The following is a 26,491-nucleotide window of genomic DNA, read 5'->3' on the forward strand; positions in this document are numbered from 1 at the left end:
TTGTTATATAAACTAACCATGTTTTAAGCACCTGTATTATTTGTTCTCCATCTTTCTGTCATAAAAAGCGTACTAAAATGACTACCGTATTCAGAAGTTCAGAACTAAGAATGAATTTCAACTACAAGAGTTATACAACAGCCCAATTCTATCCACACTTTCCTGGGAGTAAGCCCCATTGACTCTAATGGGACTTACTTCTGAGTAGACATGCATAGGCTTGGGCTGCAAGACTCCAAATTAATGCTGATTCACTGAGAGTAAACCCCATTGAATAAAATAGGACTTACTTCTGAGTAGACCTGGTTAGGATTGTGCCCTGTATGTTCTTAAAGTAATGGGAAATTTTGCTGAAATGCATCCATATTAGGGCACGGCAAAGTCATTAACTTTAAAATGCATAAATTCTACCGGGTCTCTGGTATCAAAACATTCAAAAGAAAAAAACCACATCCGTTTTTGATATGCAAAGTTCTCTACAATTTTTATTTGCTAAGCACAGAAGAAAAATGAACATAATTACAGGAAGTGACAAAGAGCTTCACATTTTGTGCCTCTCTTCTGTCACCATGTAGCTTCTAGGCGGGTTTATTCTTCACTTACAACCACCTTCTTGTGTACTTCTCGGGTCTTCACACGGAGTTTGTTAACCTGGGACTCCGCAATGTCAGCCCGCTCCTCTGCCTCTTCCAACTCGTGCTGAATCTTGCGGAACTTGGAAAGATTCACATTGGATTGTTCCTCCTGAAAATAGACAGAGATATTAAGGAGAGGGCTCCAGCTTCTCAGCTCAGTGCAATAACAACTCTCAGATCAAAGCACATAAAATTAATCTAATCTTAAAACAATAAGTATATGGCGAATTCCCCAACATCTAAGAGCCCCTGCATGTGCAAGTCCAGTGTATCAGCCCTTAGAGCATACTGTACACCAGAGCATGCTGGTAGTGTACACATTCTCTCAGAGCCCAATCCTAAACTCCCCTCTCCCACTGGAGCAGCAGTGCCAAAAAGGAACAATTTTGCTGACACACATCCAAAGAGAAAGGGAGTGGATAGCTGCTGATGGAGGGAATAGGATCCAGTGTGCACCATCATTGCCATCCCTCTGGCAGCCTCCCAGCCCTCGTTCCATTCTCATTCCACCTCTCCTCACCCAGTTTTGCCCCTCCCTGTCCCCATTCCACCCACCCCACCCCCTCCCACCCACCCTCTGATGTCCTACCTGCCTCAGTGGACAGGTGGCAATCCTTTGCACAGAAAGACTCTGGCCCTCCCGTCAGAACCCTGGCAGCACGCTACTTTGCACAATGTCAGAAGCACTTTTACAGCAGCTGTAAAGTAGGTAGCACTGACAGAACCCTAGTTCCGCAAGCACTACAAGCCTATTGGATTGGGCTGTTATAGAATGAAGATGTTCTACTTAAAAATAAAACTGCTTTCTTCAGTCAGCATATACTGTTAGCACAACATGCATTAGCACATATACCTTCCACCAGAGATTTTTGCACTAAGTTGCAAATGATACTTACAGTCTCTTCACACTGTCTCTTATATGCCTTCACTTTGAGCTGTAGTTTATCCACCAGATCTTGAAGCCTCAAAATATTCTTCCGGTCTTCCTCAGACTAAGCGAATAAAAAAGGGAGAATTAGTTCAGGCACAAGATGCCTATATGGTTGTTTCAGGCTCAGATGCTTATTTTTCTGAAAGCATTCAAAAATGAAAGGAAGTGCCCAGGCCCACCTGATAGGTCAGTTCCTTGACTCGTCTCTCATACTTCCGCACACCTTTGATAGCCTCCGCACTGCGTTTCTGTTCATTTTCAACCTCAGATTCCAGCTCACGAACCTGAAATACAACATTGATTTTTTTTCTCCACTTTACCAGTGGGTATTGCCTAGAAAAATGCCTATTAAATTGCTTGTTTATGTGGAAATGTGGTGAAAAAGATGAGCTGAAGCTGCGATGGTGAGTGAGTGGCAGCTGCAACTTTCTTTTCCAGCTGTCTTTGCCTTCTGTTTGCCCCTGTCTCCTCCTCCTCTTCATCACATGGAATAAATAACAAAATGGCAGCAGGCTCACCTGCAGCCTTTCTTCAGTTTCCTCCTTTCCCTCTTTCTTTCAGTAGCCCATTCCTGTAGCCATGCTAGCAAGACCCCTACCAAAATTTGGAAATTGTCTTTGGACAATGTGTCCTCGGGTCCCCAAGTCCTGCCCTCTCACTTTGTTTCGCCTCCAGGTGGCAGCTACACTAGTTGTATTTGTCTCTTCATGCCAGCATTTATTGCTGCCAGACATGATAAACTAGCATTCTTTGACCCTTGGCTTCCTGTGGGCTTTTGCTAGTATGAAAATAGATTTGAAGGTGGAGGTGGAAAAGTAGTGTTATACCCCTATGCCAGTTCTTAGGGAGAGGAAGGGGTACTTTAGGCATTTTCTCCCAGGTGAAAGGTTTCAGGTTCATAAAAACTAGTTTATCACCATCACTGCACTCTGAACACTCTTAGGAGAATATGGACAAACAGCTGCATAAAGATGTGAGGAATTATCATACAAGATTCAGAATGCATGGAAACTGCTTCTATATGAGGTATACACACTCTGGCCTCCAGTTTCTGGATCTGCTTCTTCCCTCCTTTCAACGCTAGCTGCTCTGCCTCATCCAGACGCAGCTGCAGGTCCTTCACAGTTTGATCCAGGTTCTTCTTCATCCTCTCCAGGTGGGCACTGGTATCTTGCTCCTTCTTCAACTCCTCTGCCATCATGGCTGCCTAACAACACAAGAAGCGACCCCAGTTCAGAAAAATCACCTACTCTGGGTGAGAACAGAGCAACGCTTTCAAAGGAAACTTCCTCCAACTCACGTCGGTGATGGCCTTCTTGGCCTTCTCTTCTGCATTGCGTGCTTCCTGAATGGTCTCCTCCATTTCACTCTGGATTTGGGCAATATCCGTTTCCAGTTTCTTCTTGGTGTTGATCAAACTGGTGTTCTGTTTAACAAGAATATAACTGAGTTTTTAATATTACTTGGAAGTGTCATATCATCAACACAGACTATATGATCTCTTGGAGGTATACTGAAAGACAATGAAGGTCATAGTAGTAGAATCTCACATTTGAGTCTTCAAAGACCCCTAAGAAACCCATTGTATTGCAAAACTTAATAGTGACATTCAGAGTAGTTTACTGGTGCAGGCATTGTTGATATGAATTTTGTTAACAGGGTTCCTTGGAGGCACTTAAGCATATCATAATATTTTTGTCTCACCAAAATAAGGAGTAAAAAATGTACCCAACCACATTTGAAAAGAAAAAAAAAATGGATATCAATATCTATAAATATCAATAAATGTTAGATAGGTTGTGCCACAAGCAATGCCATTTCAGGAACAAGGTTATAACTCATTTCCACTTTCTTGTCTATGCAGCAAGATCTCCTACTTTGAGAATTTAAAAAGCACAATACAGACTAGAAGCTGACCTGTGTGTGGAGGAGCTGCACACGCTCACTGGCATCCAGCAGCTCTTGTTCAGCCACTTTCCTGGCCCTCTCTGTCTGTTCCAGAGCGGCCCTGAGCTCCTCGATCTCAGCCTGCATCAGGTTAGCTCTGCGCTCCACCATGGCTACCTGCTCCTTGAGATCTTCCTGGCTCCTCAGAGCATCATCCAAATGTATTTGGGTGTCCTGTCAAATGGCATTGAGGTATTACTGTGGGAAAATCAGCATTTGTTGCACAGTCATTGCAGCTGCTTTCTGAATCTAAAAATATATGTGTACCTTGAGGATCCCTTGAGTGTTCCTCAGGTTCTTCAGTGTCTCAGCAGCTTGGCGATTGGCATGGCTCAACTGGATTTCCATTTCATTCAGATCTCCCTCCATCTTCTTCTTAAGCCGCAGCGCATCATTCCTGCTCCTGATCTCAGCATCCAGTGAGCTCTGCATGGACTCCACCACTCTCAGGTGATTCCTCTTTAGCTGATCAATTTCTTCATCCTTTTCTGCAATTCTCCTGTCAACTTCAGACTTCACCTGGTTGAGCTCCAGTTGGATGCGGAGGATTTTGCCTTCCTCATGTTCCAGTGAGGCCTAAAAACCATATAAGTTATTAAATAATGTTTATTTGGATGCGTATGTATAGGAAAACACTAAAAGTCAGTAATGTATATGCACTGTATATTTGTGCTAACTATTTGTGTTAACTAGGGCAGTACAGAGGAAGGAGTGCTTAGAGCTGATGCCATTTTTTAATCTTCTAAATTTTTCCCACAAAAAAACAAAGCTAGATATAATGGCCTATGTACCTCAGCTTCTTCTAGAGCAGCCTGGAGGTCGCATTTTTCTTGCTCTATCTGCTTCTTCACTTTCTCCAGTTCATGGATAGCTTTTCCCCCCTCAGCTACTTGCTCCGTGAGGTCAGAAATCTCCTCTGTGGGTTTACAAGAAAAATGTCGGTCAGGTGCCTAGCAGGACGGCCCCTTCCCCTCCCCAGTGAATTATACACAGAGTGCAAAGTGTGCAGTTCATCATAATTCATACCAATGACAATTTTGCCACTAACTTCAAAGAAGCAAGTGGATGACCGCATATACAACAAACGGAAGACTCCTCCTTCTAACATGAACAGACCTGGCTGAGCACCAGTGTAAAGATTATGGTCTTACGTTGCAGGTTCTTGTTCTCCCGTTTCAGGGTTTCCAGCTGATCCAAAGATTCCTCATAAGCATTCTTCATTTTAAAGAGCTCTGTGCTGAGAGAGCGAGACTCCTTTTGGGAAGCTTCCAGTTCAGACTGCGTTTCCTCATATTTCTGTTTCCACTCTGCCAGAACCTGTTAAATACCAACACTGAGATGTAAGTGCTGAAGGATGCTCTGTAGGCAGTGCCTTAATGGCTCGGGCTGGAACCTGTAATACCTTATCAAAGTTCTTCTGCTTCTTGTCTAGAGCTGCGCAGGCCGCATTGGACCTTTCCACATCAATCATCAGGTCCTCCACTTCATTCTGCAGCCTCTGTTTGGTCTTCTCAAGGGAAGCGCATTTGGAGTTCACAGCCTCTACATGTTCCTCAGCATCCTGCAAACGCTGAGCAAGCTTTTTCCTGTTAGAATAAAAAAACAGCACTCATTATGGGCTAAATATCCGGTGCAGCCACACAAAGCTGTTAAGCGAAGCACTGATTACAATAATTCTTTTCAGCATATATGATGATTGTGAGTCAACTTGAATGGCCTTGCCCAAGCATACAGGTACAAATCTGTGTATCAACAGAAAAGTACACAACGCTGTCTCCCTATCAAGGGCCAAACTACATATTATGATAATATCCTGGTTTGGCTCAGTCTTCCCATTTATTTTTAAATAATGTGTTGGGGGTGTGTGAAAGTTGCTCAAAAACATGGTAGGTAGGTAAGGAGGTTTTACTGCTTGGCCCCCACCATAATCATAGTCCTCCACGTGTGCTACTTTAAAGAGTAAAAAGCCTAAATAGAAAGCCAACTGAAGTTTTTTACTCTGTAAAATAGCATGCATGGGAGAGTGTAGTTTTGGCAGGGAAAAAAGCAGTAATGCCCTCCATCCCCCTCATTACAGATTTAAGCAGTTTCATGAACCTCCCTGTGTACTATCTGGGAAAAAAAAACCCAAAAACCTTTCAGCCAAAATGCACCACTATTGAAATGTGTAGTTTGGCCCTAAGCCCAGAATGAATAATAAAATTATGTCATCTCTCTAAATTGTCCCAATTCCTCAACCAACTAGCTGATTCTGTATGAATCATTCAAACAATTATGTGTGTGGTATGTCTTCAAACTCCTATAACACATCATATTGCCCACCAGTTCCACCTACTTTGCCTCCTCCAGCTCCTCTGTCCTCTGAATGGCATCAGTCTCATATTTTGTTCTCCACTGGGCAACTTCACTGTTAGCCTTGGACAAGGCCCGTTGCAGCTCAGCCTTGGCTTCCTGCTCTTCTTCATACTGTTCTCGGAGCAGGTCACAGTCATGGCGAGCAGACTGCAAGCCATGGGCCAGTGCGTTCTTGGCCTAGAAAAGCATTGTAAAATGTTCAGAACAGCCTCCGCAGCAAGAACTTCATAGAATGGTCTCTCAGAAGAAGTGAGACTACAAGGAGTGCAATGGATAAAGCATTAATGAATATATAAGTGAGAAAGATCTTATATTTGGGGGACAGTAAGAAAGAAGCAGCCAGGTTGTCCCAACACATATTGACATTGAATAAATGGAACTGAAGCTCTCAGTTCAAAATACACACCTTTATCTCTTCCTCAAGTTGTCTCTTCAGTTCTTCAATTTGCTGCGTAAAAGCTTGTTTGCCTCTGGTGAGCTGGGAAATTAAGGAGTCTTTTTCATCTACCTGTCGTGCAAGTTCACCTGAAGCAGAGCATATATAATATCATGTAATAGAAGTGAGTGAAACAATTACATTATAATTATGATCTGAATCAGAAAAGACTTGGAATTTAACCAGTCACCTCCTTTCCCTAAGTAACAAGATTAGGCAATATTTTGATGTCATGACAAGTGTTAACAAAAGATACGTTTAGAAGTAAGATAGTTGCCTTTCCTAGGATAAGTGATGCCCTATTCAGAGATATCCAGCATCTGTGTGTTGAATCATTTGTTAACTATCATACCTGCTTCTGTTTGCAGACGAGCTCTCTGAGCATTCAGATCATTAATAGTACGTTGATGCTCCTCCTCCTTTGTTTTAACCTCATTAAGCTGATCTTCTAAGGTGCGACACATCTTTTCAAGATTGGCCTGAATGTGAAACAGGCAAAACAAAATAATAATATCTGTGGACTCCACTGTGCTTTGCATTCACCATGTATAGGTCTTGTAATATATGTAGTAAGGAAGACCTTTGCTTGTTACAGATGAACTCCATAAACAAACAACGCTGGAGAATGAGTAATGTTTTGAAAAATGAAAATTCAAGAAAAAAGCCCTAAATGCATAAACTTTATAAAATATACAGGATGGGATAATTTAAACATTACTGTTTTTATTCCTGGTTTTTAACAGATGTTGCAAAAGAAATATACTCCAGTTCAGAACAGACTTACACAGATGTAGCACAACTACACTGACACACTGTCTTTCCAATGTCCTATAGCATACCTTAGCTTTGGAGACAGACTCCATGTTGCTAGCCAGGTCATCAATCTCCATCTTAAACTCACTCTTCTCCTTCTCCAGCTTCTGTTTCACACGCTGCAGGTTATCAATTTGTTCCCCCAGTTCAGCTGCACTGTCTGCATGCTTCTTGCGGAGGGCGGCTGATGTGGCTTCATGCTGCAGGGTGGCCTCTTCAAGGTCCCGGCGCATCTTCTGGAATTCAGCCTCACGCTTCTTGTTCATCTCAATCTGAGCTGCTGTTGCCCCACCGGCTTCCTCCAGCCGCTCACTGATCTCTTCCAGTTCCCTGGAGAGGTCGGACCGCTGCTTCTCTGCTTTGGCCCGAGAAGCACGCTCAGCCTCTATCTCTTCCTCAAGTTCCTCAATGCGGGCCTAGAAAGAGATGCAAACATCAGAAATCAAATCTTCCTCCCAGAGGAATCAATTCTCCCAGGAACAAGGAAGTCAATGTCTAACTTGCCTGTAACTCCTTGATCTTCTTTTGAAGCTGGGAGCCCAAGGCCTGCTCATCTTCAATTTTGCTTTGGAGCTGGCTGATTTCAAAGTCTTTCCTTTCCACAACAAAGTGCAATGGGTTAGAATTCAAAAGCAAATGCTAACAGCATTTACCCCTGCTAACTGGTTAAGAGGCACTTTCTCAAGTGGGTGCTCCTCTTATTTAGCAGGGGGAGAGTAACTGGCCCACTTCACCCCAGCAGTGTCTTTTCTAGTGGCTATCTGCTGGTGTTGCATCTTTTTAGATTGTGAGCCCTTTTGGGACAGGGAGCCATTAGTTATTTGATTTTTTTCTGTAAAACGCTTTGTGAACTTTTTGTTGAAAAGCAGTATATAAATACTGTTAATAATAATAATAATAATAATAATAATAATAATAATAATAATAATAATAATAACAACAACAACAACAACAACAACAACAACAACAACAACAACAACAACAACAACAACAACAACAACAGCACAATCCTACAAATGTCGCTACTCAGCGGTAATTTCCAGTAAATTCGATGGGACTTATTCTCAGGTAAATGGATATAGGATTGCAGCCTAAGATTGCTATATGGTAGATCTCCCAAAAGAACTTCCATAAGAGACCATGCTTACTTCTTCAGCTTTTCATCTAGCTGCTGTTTATCATTCTCCAAATCCATTAGGGATTCCTGGGCTAATTTCAGATCCCCTTCAAGCTTCCTCTTGGCTCTTTCAAGGTCCATGCGAATCTTCTTCTCTTGCTCCAGGGACCCTTCAAGCTGAAGAAACAGAAGTCATAAGAACTTTGCCCCATAACTCACAATCTTCAACTGAGAGCTACTCTCCCCCATGTCGTTTTGCTTACATCATCCACTTGCTGCTCCAGCTTGGTCTTTGCTTTGGTCAGAGTATTCACTTTGTCCTCCTCTGCCTGCAGGTCATCCAAGGTCTGCTGATGGGCCTCTTGGAGGGCTTTCTTTTCCTTGGTCAGCTTGGCAATGGTCTCATCCAAGACTGCCATCTCTTCTGTGAGGTTTTTCACCTTTTAGAAATAGACAAATGGACTCAAACTGTGACTATACTCTCCAATGATAATGCAATATTCTGAAGATCTCTTTCAGGTTTGGGCACATTGTGGTCTGTACCTTGTTTTCTGTGGCATGTTTCTCCTTTTCAACCTTGGCCAGTGTTAGCTCAAGATCATCAATGTCTTTCTTCAGCTCTGAGCACTCATCCTCCAGTTTCCTCTTTTTGGCCGTCAACTCAGCATTCATTTCCTCTTCATCTTCTGCTCTTTCAGTGAGCTCCTTGATTTTTGCTTCCAGCTGGATTTTGGTTTTGATCAGCTGGTCACATCTTTCCTCAGCATCTGCCAAGCCATCTGCTTCCTAAAAATGAATTGAACCTTTTTTAGAAAATACTTTATCTTATCAGTATGTTTGTTTTGTAATAGCAAAAGACAAATATTTATAACCATTTGTTATATTCAACAGGACTTTACTGCAACTCCCTTTTAAAAATTCCCTTTTAAAAACAGTGTTTGAATTCTGCTTCCAGTGGGTCAATAGAAGAAAATGCATACTATCCCCAATGATGCTTACAGATTGTACTTGGAGCTGCAAGTCATTTTTCTCTTGCATCAGAGACACCATTTTTTCCTCCAGTTCCTTCCGTTTGGCCTCCGACTTGGCAAGCTCTTCCTTAGTTTTCGCAAACTCTTCCTTCATAGTGGCCATCTCCTTCTCTGACTCAGCACTCTTCAGCAGAGGCTTGATCTTGAAGTACAACTTCATCCAAGGCCAGGTCTTCACATTCATGAATGAACGGACATTGTACTGAATGGTAAAAATGGCCTCTCTGTCAACAAAGTTAAGAAATGCATTAAATCACATGTAGCGAATACAGAATAGACAAGCAAAGCCATGTGATGGTGCTTTCTTAAATGACTGCAAGGATCATACCTCCTTTCCATCATTTTCTTGAACTCCACCCTTGCTAAGAAGCCACGGCACATGGCTTGTGTACGTGTAATCAGCTGAGCCAATTTGTCATCTCTCATCTCCTCTAGAAGACCCAAAAGGCCAGCCTTAAAGAACACCTGGAGAAAGAAAAAGTTAAAGAATGCTGCCCTCACTCACTAAGTTTAAAAAGAGAAAGAGAAGAAGGTTTTGCATCAGGGACACTTTATACCTTGGTATGTCCAAATTTATATTGGGTGTGATCAATATCAATGGATCCAAGAAGCTTTTCAGAAGCTTTCTTGCTGTCAATGAACTGGCCCTCTGGAATTGCACTTGCATTTAAAACCTTGTATCTGCCAAAGAAAAAATGAGATGCGGATATCACACAATTAAATCTACTTGTTTTACGAACAGAATTTGCTGTTTGTCCTGGACAATATTTCACAGAATGTTGGATATGAGAACAAATCCTTCTGATTTCAGAAAACACCTATTTGAGAATTTTCAGGGTACTCTGAGATAACAAGAAAACTTGGTTCAGAAGGAATAGTTAGTTTGTGCTCTTTATCAGGATGAATAACAGTCAAACTACGTAGATGTGACTCTTAACCAATTGAAGCCTTTTTCTATTAGAAAAAAATAGAATGGGGGGGCAGAATCACAATTACAATTGCAACAGGGGCAAAGTACTAAAGCTCTCCAGTTTCCCATCACAGTTTTGGCCAGTTTTGTGTCCCCTACCTTCCACGTGCTATTTACTAGAACAGTGGTTCTCAAACTTCTCAGGAGTAAATCCCCTCAAGTAAGTCTTTGTGGGGGAGGGGCCAAAATGGTTTGCACTTCTGTGATGCAGAAGTGGTTTGCAATTGCTTTTTTCCCCAACATTCTAAGGATTTGGAGGGTTGGAGGGTTGCACAGGGCTCTCCACAACTCCTGCAGCTTGCACCAGCCCTCAGTAAGTGAAAGCATTCCCCCTTTGCGCCTTTTAGCAACACAATTCTGGGGATCACGTCACTGCCTCTCCCCTTCCCCTGCCCTTTAAGGGGCCAAGGGGACCTTCACACGAGCTGGTGGGACTGTACTAGAATGAAACAAAAACCCAAAAGTTAACTTATGTGATTAGACAAGTAATCTCTAGTTTGACTCAAAATAAATCCAAGCTGGTACTTCAAACAAGGTAGACTGAATTACTAAAGACAGCATGTTCAGGAAGTAGAAGAAGGAGAACTATAGGAGGGTTAATCTAACCTCTGCTTGAAATCAGCGTAAACGATCCTGCTGGGGAATCCCTTCCTGCAAATACGGATACCTTCCAGCACTCCGTTGCACCTCAGCTGATGCAATACGAGTTCATGCTCCATGGCGCCTTAAAAAAAATCAAAGCAGGAATTTGCATCAAACAGTATGATACAGGGAGGCCAGTACCACCACACTTCTATATCTTTATACCACAGTGCCTCACCAGGAGTCTTAGTTTCATTTGGGATGATGCAGCGCACAAAGTGAGGATGAGTGCTTCTCAGATTGGTCATCAGTTTGTTTAAGTTCTCCTGTAGGATCAGAAGCAAATATTTTGGGTAACAATCCCAAAAAGAGATATGTGCATGAAGTGGAAATCAGCAACAAAAAGATGAGGAGCTACTGTCCAGGAACGTTACAAATGTGAGCTAGGAAATCAAGTTTCTTACCCGTCCCTATTATGCACAGCTAATGTTTGATGTTTAGACTGCAGTCGAGTTCATGATCTGCAGATCAAGGTGCCGTCCAGGTCTTATTAGCGACTTGTCATTCTGACAGTAGAAATGACTGCAGTAAACTAACAGCCCCATCCTATTCTGAGTGTGTAGCAGTGCTGGCACAGCCTCCACTGTGTGCTGTGTGCCGGCTGGGGACCAGGAAGCAATGGAGAGGTAACATGAGTTCTGCCATGGTAATGAGCCCACAAGATTGGGCTGAAAGTTCTGGTTGCAAGCTTGTGGGAAGCTGCTCCAGGGTGCATATTGCCTCTTTGGATGTAATTCTTATTTCCTCCAAAACATTGCACAAGTAGCTGCTTTCTATTGAGTCAGAACTCTGATCTTCCTGTCTCAATCTTGTTTACACTGAAAGGCAGAAGCTTTCTAGGGTATCTGACAAGGGCATTTCCTACCCCTGCCTGGAGATGCCAGAGACTGTACCTGGGACTTTCGGCATGCAAAGCAGGTGCTCCATCAACAAGCTACAGCCCCTCCCTCTGCCACTGAGCTGCTGCCATTCAAAATGTCTAGTGTGTCAATACTGAGAAATGGGAAACATCATGAGGCGTTTTTCAGACCTGACGCAAAAAAGAAAGTGTAATACTATACCCTGAAAAGAGCAGAGACAGTCTGGAAAGAAGACCCCTTCTTCTTAGCAGCCTTCTTGGTACCACCGCCCTCTGAAATTCATATGAAAATTATTTCAAAGTTCATTAGATATTAATATTTTTTTCCTGCAAGGAAAAAATCTCTTCACATATGTATTAGTCAAAATATTGCTTATGCGACCATTACCGGCATCAGCTGGGCGATCAGCAAACAATAAAGCAAGAGTCTTCATGGATGATTTCTGATACAACGCCACAACGGTTTCATTCAGGGGGTCCTTGTTCTTCTCCAGCCAGCCACTGATGTTGTAGTCCACAGTGCCAGCATAGTGCACCAGTGCAAAGTGAGCTTCAGCCTTGCCCTTTACAGGCTTGGGTTTCTGGAAATTGTTGCTCTTGCCAAGATGCTGGTCATAGAGCTTGTTCTTGAAAGAAGCATCAGTTGCCTTGGGGAACATGCACTCCTCTTCCAGGATAGAGAAAATGCCCATGGGCTGAAGGGGAACAACAAGGAGATTGGAAAACTTACAAGCCAGTCTTTTGGAAACACTGGACATAAAAGGTGATCCCCATTGGTTAACAAAGGTTTTTTGCCAGGGAGATGCTGAGACAAAAAGGAGGACACAGGCACAGTTATGGCCATGGTGGCATGTTAAGAGGCCCTGAAGGGACCAAAAAATGAGGAAGGAGACAGGAAGGGAATGGGATGAACTTCCAAAAATCTTAAGACAACCAACAGGGCAATGCAGATGGCAGCACAAGCAAAAGCCATTCAATTTCTTCCAATAAAATTAAGTCTCTTGAGAAGCAGAGACAGAAAGGGCATGGCAAAGCTAGGACGGATGATGTAGAATTGATACTTGAAGATTTTGAGGTGCTGGCGCCAGCAGATGAGAGCTGCGCTGACAGGAGCAGGTGAGAATGGGGGCCTGGGGTTATTACAGTTCAGAGGGTGGTGGCAGGCTGGGGTTAACCTTGGGTATGAATATCTGACAGGCACCATCTGATTTGGGGGGGGGGGGGCTAACATCCCTGGGATGTTTGTGGTCAAGTATGGTAAATTGTGCTCCCTGGGGTATGCCAGGTTCAACAGACCGTGTTGGTGGCAAAGGTTCAATTCCTTTACCCCGAGGAGGCCTCCAGAGGCCAAAATTCCCCTGCAGGATACAGCGGATGTTACACTGGCACAGCTGCATCACTATACAGGGAGTTGCATTGAACTGGACTGCCTGTCTCATGTCTCATTGGGTGATGCTGGATCTTCTCACGTGTGGAGCCCAGTAGCTAAAATATTTCAGACCACATCAAGCACTTTTATGCAACGATACCTTCTCAATCAGTTCTATGCAGGCAGCCAGGTCCATTCCAAAGTCAATGAACTCCCACTCAATTCCCTCTTTCTTGTACTCCTCTTGCTCCAGCACAAACATGTGATGGTTGAAAAACTGTTGCAGTTTCTCATTGGTGAAGTTGATACACAGCTGCTCCAGGCTGTTGTACTAGGAAAATTAAAGGAGAACACATTTTAAATGCCCAGCTCAATGGCACCCAATTTTCCTTTTAGTTTCAAAATAATGAGAAGGCCTGTACTTCTAAACTGCATGTGTATACTAAAGAAAAAGGAGAAACCTACTGACTTATTTTATTTGTTTAAAATAAAACATATAATGGAAACTTGATAAAACTAAAAAGTTGTGCTCTTTTGCGACATATTTGTTGTTCTCCCTGATCTCTTACATCAAAGATCTCAAAGCCAGCAATGTCCAGCACACCAATGAAGTACTGTCTGGGCTGCTTGGTATCCAGCTGCTGGTTGATACGGAGGACCATCCAAAAGAACATCTTCTCATAAACAGCCTTACCCAGAGCACCAACTGAATTGTACACCTAGAAAGACAGTATAAAACCATGAGTCACCAGACATGACAGAGGAATAAATCTGATTTATGGTAATTATTTGCTAAATCATTGAAGCAAAGTCACTCCCCTCTCCTTGAAGCAGTGAGTCACAGACAGTTAAATCAAACCAATGCATTTTGGCCAACGTAACATTACCTGCTGGACAGTTTGGCCTTTGGTGACGTACTCGTTGCCAACTTTGACTCGGGGGAAGCAGAGAGCTTTCAGCAAGTCTGCTGAATTGAGGTTCGTGAGGTAGGCAGCCTTGTCAGCAACTGAGCACAGAGATAAGGGATAAGAGATTATCAACACAGGGATAATAATGGAAGCCAGTATTATATGGAACATTCATGTAACTCTAATCATGTACTGTGAAATCATGGAGCTCCTGAAAACCAAAGCTAAAATTAACTGAGGCTGCAATCCTAACCACACTTTCCTGAGAGTAAGCCCCATTGAACAAAATAGGACTTACTTCTGAGTAGACCTGGTTAGGATTCTGCCCTGAATCTCTTTAGCAGAGATTTTACACTTTTAATGATAAAGCATGTGGTGTCATTCCAGAAATAGGATAACATAGCTGACCTTTGACCTTTGAAATCCCAACCAACAAATGTATCCAATAATGAACTTCCACCAGCACTTTGTTCACATTTTTTAAAAAGTCATTTCTAATTCCTCCCCAGCCCTTCAGAAACTGAAAATATCCTGACACATAAAAGTACTCTGACAAAAGCCATAACTACATCCTTCCTCCTTGCTTCTTCTACGTGACTAATGCTCCACAATACTCTTCCCTTCAGCTCCATCAGACTTTCTGGGTCCCTACCTTCTGTATGCAGCGCCTAAAAAAGGCTAGCATACCTATAAGCTACATGGGCAACATTCTGCTACCAGAATGTAGCTAAGGAAAGAACCTTTAAAGATGAGTTATCTTCCCTTTTGTCCAGTTTTTGAACCCCAAATGGATTGCTGAAGGATGGAAATAGTGAGCCCAAAGAATAGTGAGCAGAAGGAAAACAACAGCTAGTGTTGTTCGGTAAACGCTTAGGCAAGAGCTAGCGCAAGAGTCCATGCCATGCTATATTATGCAAGGTCTGCATTGAATTTTTCATGATTCTTCTTGTGCAAGAAGTTGTGAAGCTCTTGTATCAAATTGTAGACCCATTGGGTTGGGTTCAAAATGGAGCCAAAGTGGAATTGTGTGTTTTGTCCAATACTGAGAATGTCTCAATTGAATTTCAAACTTGTGTATTCTCATTTGATTTGGACTTTTAATACTATTTTTTCATAAAATGAGTGATTTCTTTCCATACTGTTCAGGGACCCTGCCGCACATCTTCCAAATACCTTCAGTGCCATCTGGCTCAGCCTGCTCCTCACGCTGCTTCTGCTTGAACTTCATGTTCCCGTAGTGCATCACAGCGCCTGTTAGCTTGTAGATGGCTGTCTTTTCTTCAGGACTGAAGCCCAGGATGTCAATGGCTTCCTGTCAAGTTAACTGGGAGTTAAAATTCTGTCTAATCTACTTAATGCTCCATGAACTTAATTCAGTAAATCACTTACATCGGTTGCCATCAGCTCTTCTTGATCATCAATGCTGGCAACAGAGATCTCACCCTGGCTCACAAAGTGAAAGTCATATGGGTTGGTGGTAATCAGAAGCATCTCTAAATAAGAAGCATAGACACAGATTTACTTTCATCCATTGCAGAGTTAAGTAAGAGCCCAATTCTGAGCTCGGTGCGCTGGCTTACCACCGGCATGCACTGTTGCAAGCGTGTCATAAGGCACCTTTGTGAGCACTAATGCTGGACCAGCGCCTGTGGTAGTACAGCACCAGCCGGCACTGGGCTAGTGTAGGGTGGGTGCCCAAGCTCCGCCACTCGGCAGTTGCAAGTACTGCCGAGCAGCAGAGAGGTAAGCAGGGCACGGGGGGAGATGGGGAGGAGGCGTTCTGGGGAGGGGGAGGCAAGCAGAGGGTGGGGAGTGTGGGGGGAGGCGTGCTGGGGGAGGGAGTGGGGAGGGAGGATCCAAAGCCTCCTTGTAGGGCTTGCTGCCTTACATGGAGGCTCTTGATTCACCGCCCACCTTTGGTTGGGCGGTGAATCAAGTAACCCCATTGCGGGGCTACTGCGCTTACCCGGGGAAGGGGATAAAGTCCCCTTCTCCCAAGGTGCCACCGGCGACTGCCTTGGGCATGCCTGGTGTCTGTTCAGTTTCAGCAATTTTCAGTGCCGCCACAGCCGCGCAACCCAGGCAGCTCTGCATTGGGCTGTAATAGCACAAAATGTTGCTCATTTGCTTCTTACCAATCAGTTCCGGTTTCTTGTTGGACATGATTTGATAAAATATGTGGTAGCTTCTTTCAGATTTTAGCTGGAAGGTAACCCTGGACTTCTCCAGCAGGTCTGGCAAGGCAATGAGACATAATTAGAGGAAGGAAGGAAGGAAGGAAGGAAGGAAGGAAGGAAGGAAGGAAGGAAGGAAGGAAGGAAGGAAGGAAGGGTTAAACTTAGCTTCCTTACATGTCTCAATGTCAGCAGAAGCCAGTTTGCCTGTAGTACCAAAGTGGATTCTGATGAATTTACCCTAGAAAGAAAATTAAATTTAATTACAAGACATTCAGGATTGTTTTGGCATTCATTTCATTAATTGCTCAGAGGGATTTTTAAAATGTGATATATTTATTTTGGATCATATATACCAATCAGTTGTCACTGTGGGCTAGGTAAAGGACAGACATCCAATCACTGAAATGGTAATCGCTTTTTATAATTGAATTTTGGCCCAGACACGAAATAAACAGAATTACTATCTGAAGAATAAATGGGACCACAGTAGGACAATAATCCAATAACTTCTTCATTCTTGCTCTCCATTATGTTTTTAATTAGTGGTAGCCTTTGACCTTGCAGACCTACTCTCAAATTTTATGGAATTTCAGAAGCACTGAGCAAATATTTTATAAACTCAATTCTGCCTTAGCAGGTTAAGCATGAAATAAATTCAAGGTTTACTACTGTCAGTATGTAAAATTGCAACATTGTCCAATAATCTCTGTTAGAAATAATTATTTAAGAAAAGAGACATGTCATCTCCTGAAAACTAAAATTTGCCTTTCACATTTTCTGCTTTCTCCCTGCCTGCCATTTGTATCGAACGTTTCCATTTACAGTACACCAAGGGATTTGCTATTCTGAATCAATGTATTCTCATAATTACTGTCTGAGAGAGGGCCAGGTTGAACAAAATAGTGTTGTGTTTAAGGCTACCCAATTGAGCGTCACGGCTCGGTAACCAATGACCAAACACAACCTTACATCTATGGCTTCACATTGGCTCTGATTACTGTCCATAGTTAAACATTTAATTATGTTTATAATGTCCCAAAGTAAACATATAATTATATGCTTGTAAATGTCCCACTGTTGTACTCAAAACCCAGATCTGAAAGTAAGACTTACAAAGCGAGAAGAGTTATCATTCCTCACGGTCTTGGCGTTCCCAAAGGCCTCCAGTAAGGGGTTAGCACTGATGATTTGATCTTCAAGAGTCCCCTGCAAAAGTGTCATTGCCAAGTTACCTATTTAGAGCCCAATCCTATGCATGTCTACTCAGAAGTAAGTCCCACTATAGTCAATGGGGCTCACTCCCGGGAAAGTGTGGATAGGAGTGTAGACTGAAAACCCTGTGCAGTTAAAGGAAATTTAAACCTTCTCCTGAATACATGGCTCACCTTCAGCTTGCCTGCTTGCTGTGTTTCTTCTTTCTTCTTTTCAGAAGCTGCAGCAATGGTCGCAAAGTACTGGATGACACGTTTCGTGTTCACAGTTTTTCCTGCACCAGATTCTCCACTGTCAACAGACACAGGGAGAAAGAACACATAGTTAGTCAGCACACCACACAGTGAAACTTGCCTTACCTAGGAACCCACTTACTAGAAGTATACTTACGTAATCAGGATTGACTGATTCTCACGATCTAGGAAAGCAAGAAAACAAAGACAGTGATCAGTTGCTGAAGTCAGAGCATTCCGTGAATGAAAACAATAGTTTAAGAACAGTTGATTTGTATCAGTCATGTGTAGCAAATTGTTTCTGCTAGTGTACGTGCTATGAATTTGAATCTCACTGCTCTTCACTATATTATCTATGCATTGTGTATTTTTATTTCCAAGCAAGTTCCTGCTACATGCAGCAACTATAAACTTTAAAATTGAATAGTTTAATGTATAGTGTGAACACATAAATTTAATAGATTAATGGCCCAATCCTACCTGGGTCTTCTACTGATGGAAGTCACATTCTGTCAACAGAAGACCTGAGCTACTGGTGCTGCAAGTGCAGCAACAGCACATGGAATGAATGTGCAAATTGGCAACCGTGCACATGTGCCACCAGAGAGCCCAGCCACTGCCTGTGCCAGTAAGCTGGCTGCATGGATGGGCCACAGGCAGGGGGAAAGGATTGGGGCAGGGATCAGTGCCATCTGGGGACACATTGGGGAAGGGGAGGGAGCAGATATTGGCAGCAGTGGAGCCACCAATAGCCAATGCCCCTTCCAGGCCTCAACATGTCCCCTTGGGCCCACTTGGACATGCCAGCCAAAGGGCTGGTGCAGATCTGAATAGGCCCACAAGGGACAATTTACAGAAGTCAACTTTTATTTAAGTTGGAATACCTGTCCATTCTGCTGCTCACTGCTCTTTAAACAAAGCAGGAAATGTGGAGCGCACTGGGAGCAATTCTAGTGTGCTCTGCATTTGGTGCTTTGTTTGAATAGTGGCAAGCAGAGGAAGGGGCAGGTATTCTGACTATCATACTTGGGCTCCAGAGGCTCATTCCATCTGATCAAGGTTGCAGTCTGGCAAGCCACCTGCATCCAGTAGGCATACCGCTTGAGCCCTCCTCCCCCTGACCCCTGATTCAGCATTTCCATTGCTACAGCAGTAGAGGCACTAGGGCACATTGGTGAGTCACTCAGGCTCCCATTGTTTATAGGTGCATTAGCACAGATAAAAAGCACCAAAGAGCTCAGTATGATCCAGACAGGTTTGAGTTCCCCTTACCAGCAGGCGATACTTCCTGACATCAACTTTATTTAAAGAGTAGCAAGTAAACCTTACATAACCTTAAGTTTACATAATTTGAGGCTTTCACAAGATAGGGCCCTCCTGTACTGAAGTGTTGACACAATGCAATTAGATTAAGGTCTTTTAGAAATCTGCACTGATTTTTATTTCATTTGAGCTTTGATGTCCCCAGGCACAATCCTTACCTGCCATTGGCCATATGTGATACTTCCTAGAAAGGGCATTGATTCAATGCAGGAAACACCCACTGTGAGGAAGGTTAGTCTACTACTCACCAGTTAACATAAACTGATAAGCATTATCAGAGATGGAGAAGATGTGGGGAGGAGCCTCTTGACGCTTTTTGCCTCTGTAGGCATTGACCACTTCTGGGTTGTACACTGGCAGCCACTTGTAGGGGTTGACAGTGACACAGAAGAGACCAGAATATGTCTGTAAAGACAACAAGGATAATAGATTGACTTTCCAATGAAATAATATAATATTTATAATTCTATTTTAATGTATATTTTTTACAAACTTGAATATCACCTTTCTCACAGGAGTACGCATTTTATAAACTCAGTGCTAAATGAAAATTGTACTCACATAGATCATCCAAGCTGCATAACGCTCTTTGAGGTTATACAGGACAGCAGGTTCATGAAGATGGGTCATCATGGCCATGTCCTCAATTTTGTCAAATTTGGGTGGGTTCATAGGAAAGACTTGGTCATCCTTAACAGTCACAGACTGCAAGAAAACAAAAGGGCATTCATAAACAGTGTAACAAAGAACAGTATATCATTCTTTCTTAAACAGAACTAGAGCCTACTTACATCTCCACCATCTTTCTTGACTGTGACCTTCCCTGCTTCCCTGCTCTGGATAGTGCCTTTTACAAAGGAGAGCTTCTGATCCACTACAAAGACTGAGGTCTTGGCATCAAATGGCTTATTTTGAGCCTCAATTCTCTCCTTCTCTGACTTGCGGAGAAAAGGGGCAGCTGGCCCAAAGGCCGCCATCTCAGAGTCAGAAGACATGGCTGCAGCTGAGCAGAGAGCACTAGTGTAGGGGGGAAAAAAAAGTCATGTTATACTGCCATTGTATATAAATCTCTTACATTTCTAACACTGACATATCTTACACTTTGGCCATATGGCATATCTTTTACCATACGGCAAAAACAGTTGATGAGATGCATGGTTTTCAGATATTTCATTAAATTTTTTGAAATTATGTTCCCCTTTTCTGTCTCTGAGTCCTTACAGGGTGATCACAGGGGGCAGGCTTGCCTAGTGAGGGGGTGCTGCCAGGTCTGGTAGCCCATGCACACTGTGCAGTGCAATATCTGGCCACTCCTCCAGCAAACCATGTGGATGCTGTGCCTAGTCCAATTATGTGGCTTGCTGGGAGCCTGCCTGATGCCCTGGTGGCCACAGTAACTGGGATGCTACAGCTGGGCACAGGAGATGGGGGATGAGCAGGACCAGGGCCATGAGAAGAGGAGCGTACAGTGTGACAGGGTTTTAAAACCCTGATTCTGGTTAATGATGATGTTGGTGGGCTGAGGCAAGAGCAGAGGGTGGAGGCTGATCAGGCACTCTAGTGAGGGAGCCCTTCCGCAAACCTGGGAGCATCATCTAGCTGCTAACCCCTTCCTGTGAAGGCTCTGAAGCTGTAACAGAGAGAGGAAAAGACCGGAACCCAATCATGGCTAGACCTTGCCCTCCTGGGATCCTGGACTGGGCCCGAGGGCACTTATGGCTGCCATGGCATCTCCAAAAGGGGGGGTCCCTACATCACTCTAGCTCAGCAGTGGCAAAGCTGGTATTACCAGAATATACATAAAGTTCTCTGAAGAAATGCACACATGGATGAGGTCACTGTATAGACATGCATTGGAAATGCTACACATGAGAGGTATACGTGCAAGTGATTAGGATCTGGGCACCATTTGGAAAATGTTAAATTCCCTTTAGATACAAATGGAAACTTGTGCCCAATATATTTTAGATCTCCATCTGTAAAATCAGAACAATGTTAACCATTTCCGTTTATCTTGGGTTTGGTTTTAGAAACAGCGAGTACTGTATGAATAACTATTACATACAGAACTTTGTTGAAATAATATGATGTGATCCATCAAGGACTGCTCCTGTATAACCCACCAACTATTTTAATACAGGGCGTGCAGGCAGGAGCACCATGGTGTTCTTAGGTTGCTAAAATGCAGGCACGTACTGAAATCTAAAGATTGACATCACTGAAAAACAACTTCAGCTGGGAATATATTTAAGATGGCCTTGAATTATAATCAGCACATCCTGTTCTTCAGGACCACATAACGTTTTTCTACAAGGCCCTGCATTTCATTGCTTATATTTGACTTCACTGCCAAACCTGGATGGCAGGTGTGGGAATGCTTGGGTATTTTTTTTTTTTAATAATCCCCTTCATACCAGCCTTTTTAAAGAATTTGAGGTCTGAGATAGCTCAAAAAAGACAACTGTTTTAGTGCCAAGCAGTGGCGTACTAGAATGGGTGCAAAGTACTAAGTGCTTGCAGGGAACTTTACTGCGGCTCCTCCCCCTTCCCTTCGGAGTCATTCCGGGTGGGGGAGCAAAATGGAGGCATTCACCTCCATTCACTTGCATGCTGCAGTGAGGTTCCTTGCAAAAACTTAGTGCTTTGTAGCCCTTCCAGCTACACAACTGGTGCCAAGTAAGAGAAGTGCAAGACCTGATTTTTCAAGGGATCTGCACAAAAAATGGAGTAACATGAGAATGTGGTAGGAGAAGCAGAAAAAAAAGATTATTACAATATTATCCTGGATGACATTCAATGACATGCAATCTTTTCAAAATCCTTTCCTTCTCAATAGGAAGCCTATTGAAGACAGGCTTCCCTGCTCTCTCTGCGGAGAGTGATCATTTGTTTTATCCAATTCGTTTATGAATCACATGTCAGCGGCACCAAAGAAGAAAGTATCTGATCATGTAAATAAAAAGTCTATATATCTAGGCTTTTGAATTTGTATGTCCTACCATTTCAGTGCTTGATTTTAATATTTTCAATTAAAGCAAATCTACCAAAGAATCCATATTTTAAAAATAGATAGAGCTTCAAACTAGGTCTGTCCATCAGCTGAAGATGTTTTAGTCAGGTAAAGAGGCACCTTTCAAAGTGATGTCCTCTAATATTTAGCAGGGGGAGAGCAACTGTCCCTCTTCACCTCTTCAAGGCAGCTTTTCCAGTGGCTGTTGCTGGTGTCTCCATCTCATTTTAGTCTGTGAGCTCCTTGGGGAGCCATTTACACAGGCCAACACACATTTTGCTTCCTTAAATATTACACCAATTCCTGGGTATATTTGGGGTGCTGATTCCAAAAATGACGTCCGTTTTGCCCTATCATGTCTAGTGTTGGAGACACGGCATAGCCCATTTAGTGAATGGTTCAAGCAGCTTCCTCATGAGAAAGCCTACACCATGCCTTCCTCATGAGGAAGCTGCTTGAACCATTCACTAACGAGGCTATACTATACCTCCAAAACTAGACGTGATAGGGCAAAACGGATGACATTTTTGGAATCAGCACCCCAAATTCATATCAAACCACCATCAAGTTTGGGGAAAACTTTTCTGACCCTCAATTTTGTAGGCCTGCGTTATCGATTTATTTTACAATTTAACCACTTTGTAAACTACTATGGTTGAAAAGCAGTATACAGGGGGGCCTCCATATCCATGGATCCCTTATCCACGGATTCACTAATCTATGGATTGGGTCCATCCATCCCCCAGTGCGCACACACTAGCTTGCACCTTCTCCGGTGTACCCCCAGGACCACGGAGATGGGGGTTCACTTATATCCACGGTTTCGGGTAAATAATAATAATAATAATATAAATGAACTTAACATAGTTCAATGAAGTGGATTTTTTCAAGAACAGAAAAGGGACAGTTTCCATTTAGTGTAAAATAAAGTAATTTATAATGTGACGAACACTACCACATTGCTAGAAATAATGGCGATATTTCATGTTTTATTTAAAAACCTGGAAATATTCCATATTATTACAGTAATATCAAAATGGCATGAACAAAGAAAAAACTTAAAAGACCATTAGATAAAAATATAGTATGATATATTGACATCTGTTTTTTCAAACTTCTTTCATGGCATACTGAGAAGGTGCTAAAATTGTCAAGATAACAACATTAGTTTTTTGACAATTGACAAGGCACATTGCCCTGCTGGCCGGAGGTTCACATCCCTCAGTGGCCCTACTAGCTTATGACCCTCCCCCAAACTCCTGCTGCACACCTCCACGCCATTCACAGCACACCAATGTGCTATGGCACAGTGGTTGAAAATCGCTCCCCTAGGGTCCCTCCATGTTGTCAGCTCAGTAACTGTAACTCAGTAACTAGTAGTCAAATTTTAATCTGCAATTAAATTTTAATTAATTTCAATATATTGGCTAAAGTTAAAGCACTAATTGTTTTGTGCAATTATACAGAAACCTACTGTTGACTTTCATATGTAGTATTACTAGGGTAAAAATAATCATTGTGACATATCCCTGATCACTTGAGTTCATACAGCAGATGATAGTTGGAACAAAGTAGATACATATAGCAATTGTATACATGTTTACTCAGAAGTAAGTATCAATCTGTTTGGTGGGGCTTAGTGTCAGGAAGATGTGCACAGCATTGCAGCCACACTTAATTTGCTGACAACAGAGAAATGCAGTCATTCAGGAACTTAGGTTATGGAGGTTTGTTCCAGGTTTGTGTAACATATGGCTTGTCCAGCCTATTACGTTAGCCAAATTAAGGACTCTGTAGAATTTAATGGAAATTTCTCCTATGTTCAAAGTTCAGATGTTCACAGCTCATTAAAAAATTTCAAAACTGGTTTTTTGAGGCCCATCCCATCAAGTGAATGCATGATCATTACACAGAAAATCTTAACAAAGCAGAAAATGTCCATTTTCATCACACCTAAGAAAATGGCCAGAAGAAAAATAAAGAAGCATATAATACAAATTCCATACAATTCTGGGTGACTGCCTATTATTGAGGATTAAGGATGCAGTTTGCCACTGCTGTATAATAGAGTTACTTTCATTTTCTTTCTTCACCAAATGCAAAAAATGTTCCTAGAAAGTTAGAAAAAAGTTATCTGCTTTCCCAATATGCATTCATATTATAAGGTATAATCCTAAGCATATTTACTCAGAAGTCATACCCTGTTCAATGGGACTTGCTCCTTATTAAAAGAGTTTACGATTATGGCCTTAGAGCTTTTCATTCCTCTTCTTTGCTCACCACGTAGTAAGGCTACAATCTTATCCACACATTCCTGGGAGTAAGCCCCATTGACTATAATGGAACCAACTTCTGAGTAGACATGCATCGGCTTGGGCTGTAAGACAGCAGCTGCATGTGAGCCATACCTTTTCCCAACAGAAACTAACAAGCCACACAATTCTTTTACTAAGTAAACAGTTACTTCTGTTTCCAATGGAAAAGGATCTAAGGCCACAGAGTGTCCCAAGTGGCAATTAAGGGCCCAATCCTATCCAGTTTTCCAGCACTGATGCAGCTGTGCCAATGGGGCATGTGCTGCATCTTGTAGTGGAGGGGCAGTCACTGAGGCCTCCTCAAGGTAAGGGAGCATTTGTTCCCTTAATTCAGAGTTGCATTGTGGCTGCATTGGTATTGGAAAGGTGGACTGGGCCCTAAGAAGTATTTGCATTGCACTGTGCAAAGCTTTGTGGCTTAAAAAGAAATCAGTGGGGTTTGTCCCATCTAGTGACAAATGAAGGCAATCCAAAGATTTCTTTCAGTCCTTTTTCCCCCCTGCTAACTTACTTTCCTACATGAGAGTGTGAATGGATCATTTGCTAACTTTCAAAATACTATACCATAAATATCAAACCACTAGAAAATGAATTTGAATGTTAGGAAATTTGAGTTATATATCTCTAATTCTCTCAGCTTGAGTTTTAAAGTATGCTAGTCTCTTGCCTCTAAAGGCTGAACTACATGTTACATGTGAGTTCTGCGACTGCAACATAACTTTTTCCATGCAAAAACACCTGCTGGGGAAGCTTATTTGGATTGGGTCTGTAGCAGAGGAGAGGGGATTATTTCCCCTTTCCCTGTACCAGTTTTTCCATTTAAATTGCTCTCCTGATGCGCCTGTTAGCTACAGAGGTGTAACTTCAGGAAGTTCCTTTGTAGTTAATAGCAGCTTCTGGGGATATATAGGTTGGTGGAAATCTGCAGCATAAGGAGAAAGGATTATTAGACCTTTTCCCCCTCTGCTATAGCCACATCCAAATAGGGGAGGTGTCTTTGTGGTAGCTTTCACAAGAAAAAAATCACATTGGGAGTTACAGTCACAGAGCTCCAACGTAATATCTAGCTTGGTCCTAACTTGACTGTGAGTCAAATCCTTTCCAGATTTCCAGCACCGATGCACCTGCAATGTAATCCCGAGGTAAAGGAACAAATGTTCCGGTACTTTGAGGAGGCCTGTGACTGCCCCTCACTGCAGCATGCAGCGCACGCTCGATTTGCATGGCTGCAATACAGCAGAAAAGTTGGATACGATCGTACCCTGTGTCTCCTTTGGTTCCCGAGTATTCAGCTTAATTTATTTTCCTCTATTTACTTGTACAATCATCAGTTAAATTTAATCTTTCTCCCTTTTCCTGTTGCTTATGAGAAAAGAAAAATATTATTGATAGCTTACAAGAGTGTTTTTCTCGCTCATAGTTCCTGCATCAGAAACCCCAACAATTGTTGTGTTTGGATAGAAGGAACTGCATGCAAGCCATACTCAACACTAGCAACACTTTCTCCATCTGGATTGTGCCTCACACCAACAGAATTTATCAGAGTACAACAGGGCTAGAACAGACCTGCAGACTCAGTACAGAAACCTTTACCGTCCATGTAAGACAATAACTAATAATGGAAATGGCAGAGAACAGGCAGAACTTCCGATACCATCTCTCAAAGCTCCGCCTCTCAAAAAACACACACACCATGCCATTACTGCTGCTAGTATAGCCCAATATATATTCCCACACATTCCAAAAGTGGTTCTTCAAGAAATCTGCAGGGCCTCAAATCTTAAGAGTTTGTCCAGGATAAAGCATTTTGCAATAATGTTTCAGTGGGAAGATTCAAATAATGTCAGAAGTAAGTCCCATTATAGTCAATGGGGCTTACTTCCAGGTACGTTTGGATAGAACTGCAGCCATAGACAGCAATTAAAAGCTAGACTTCCTGGCACACATGCTCTGAGGGGAGGAGCAGCTGCTCATAAACTTTCCTACAGCAGAACTTCAAGATCAATCAGTATGGATGCCATGCAGCACAATCTGAACACAATAGCCACTAAACGTTTTGTGCAGAACATAAATAGCAAGAGACACAGCAACTGTCCCCTCAACTCATATCTTTCTTGTCATTCCCCCTTCCCCAAGAGTGAGTAAATCTTTGTCTTACCTCTTGGTGTACGAAAGAGGTAATGTGGAGGCTCAACACTGTCCAAGACT

At 42.6% G+C, this 26,491-nt stretch overlaps 1 protein-coding gene across 1 annotated transcript; it reads right to left on the minus strand.

The window, feature by feature from the left end:
* Positions 1-477: 477 nt before the first annotated feature.
* On the minus strand, positions 478-26,491 carry LOC136642056 (myosin heavy chain, skeletal muscle, adult-like). The gene is made up of 39 exons (XM_066618256.1): positions 26,442-26,491; positions 19,750-19,975; positions 19,520-19,663; positions 19,207-19,363; positions 17,793-17,820; positions 17,576-17,693; positions 17,304-17,396; positions 16,365-16,428; positions 16,149-16,247; positions 15,403-15,506; positions 15,187-15,325; positions 13,993-14,111; positions 13,675-13,824; positions 13,266-13,436; positions 12,125-12,431; positions 11,939-12,009; positions 11,056-11,143; positions 10,842-10,959; positions 9,823-9,946; positions 9,594-9,730; positions 9,234-9,489; positions 8,778-9,020; positions 8,498-8,674; positions 8,266-8,411; positions 7,622-7,712; positions 7,144-7,533; positions 6,657-6,783; positions 6,275-6,393; positions 5,849-6,045; positions 4,916-5,099; positions 4,665-4,830; positions 4,305-4,429; positions 3,781-4,089; positions 3,484-3,687; positions 2,867-2,992; positions 2,603-2,773; positions 1,746-1,850; positions 1,532-1,627; positions 478-744 (listed from the first exon to the last, which is right to left on the minus strand). The coding sequence occupies exons 2-39, from the start codon at positions 19,951-19,953 to the stop codon at positions 589-591; spliced, it is 5,823 nt and encodes a 1,940-aa protein (XP_066474353.1). The 5' UTR covers positions 19,954-19,975; positions 26,442-26,491; the 3' UTR covers positions 478-588.

The sequence above is a fragment of the Tiliqua scincoides genome, chromosome 2 (assembly GCF_035046505.1).
Source record: "Tiliqua scincoides isolate rTilSci1 chromosome 2, rTilSci1.hap2, whole genome shotgun sequence".
Classification (NCBI taxonomy): domain Eukaryota; kingdom Metazoa; phylum Chordata; class Lepidosauria; order Squamata; family Scincidae; genus Tiliqua; species Tiliqua scincoides.

Excerpts from the sequence above, each read along its gene's own strand:
- LOC136642056 (XM_066618256.1), bottom strand. The coding sequence starts at position 19,953 with ATGTCTTCTGACTCTGAGATGGCGGCCTTTGGGCCAGCTGCCCCTTTT. Across the intron at positions 15,326-15,402 it reads AAGAGCTGATGGCAACCGAT|GAAGCCATTGACATCCTGGG; the intron begins GTAAGTGATTTA and ends TTAACTTGACAG. Across the intron at positions 4,090-4,304 it reads CTGCTCTAGAAGAAGCTGAG|GCCTCACTGGAACATGAGGA; the intron begins GTACATAGGCCA and ends TATGGTTTTTAG.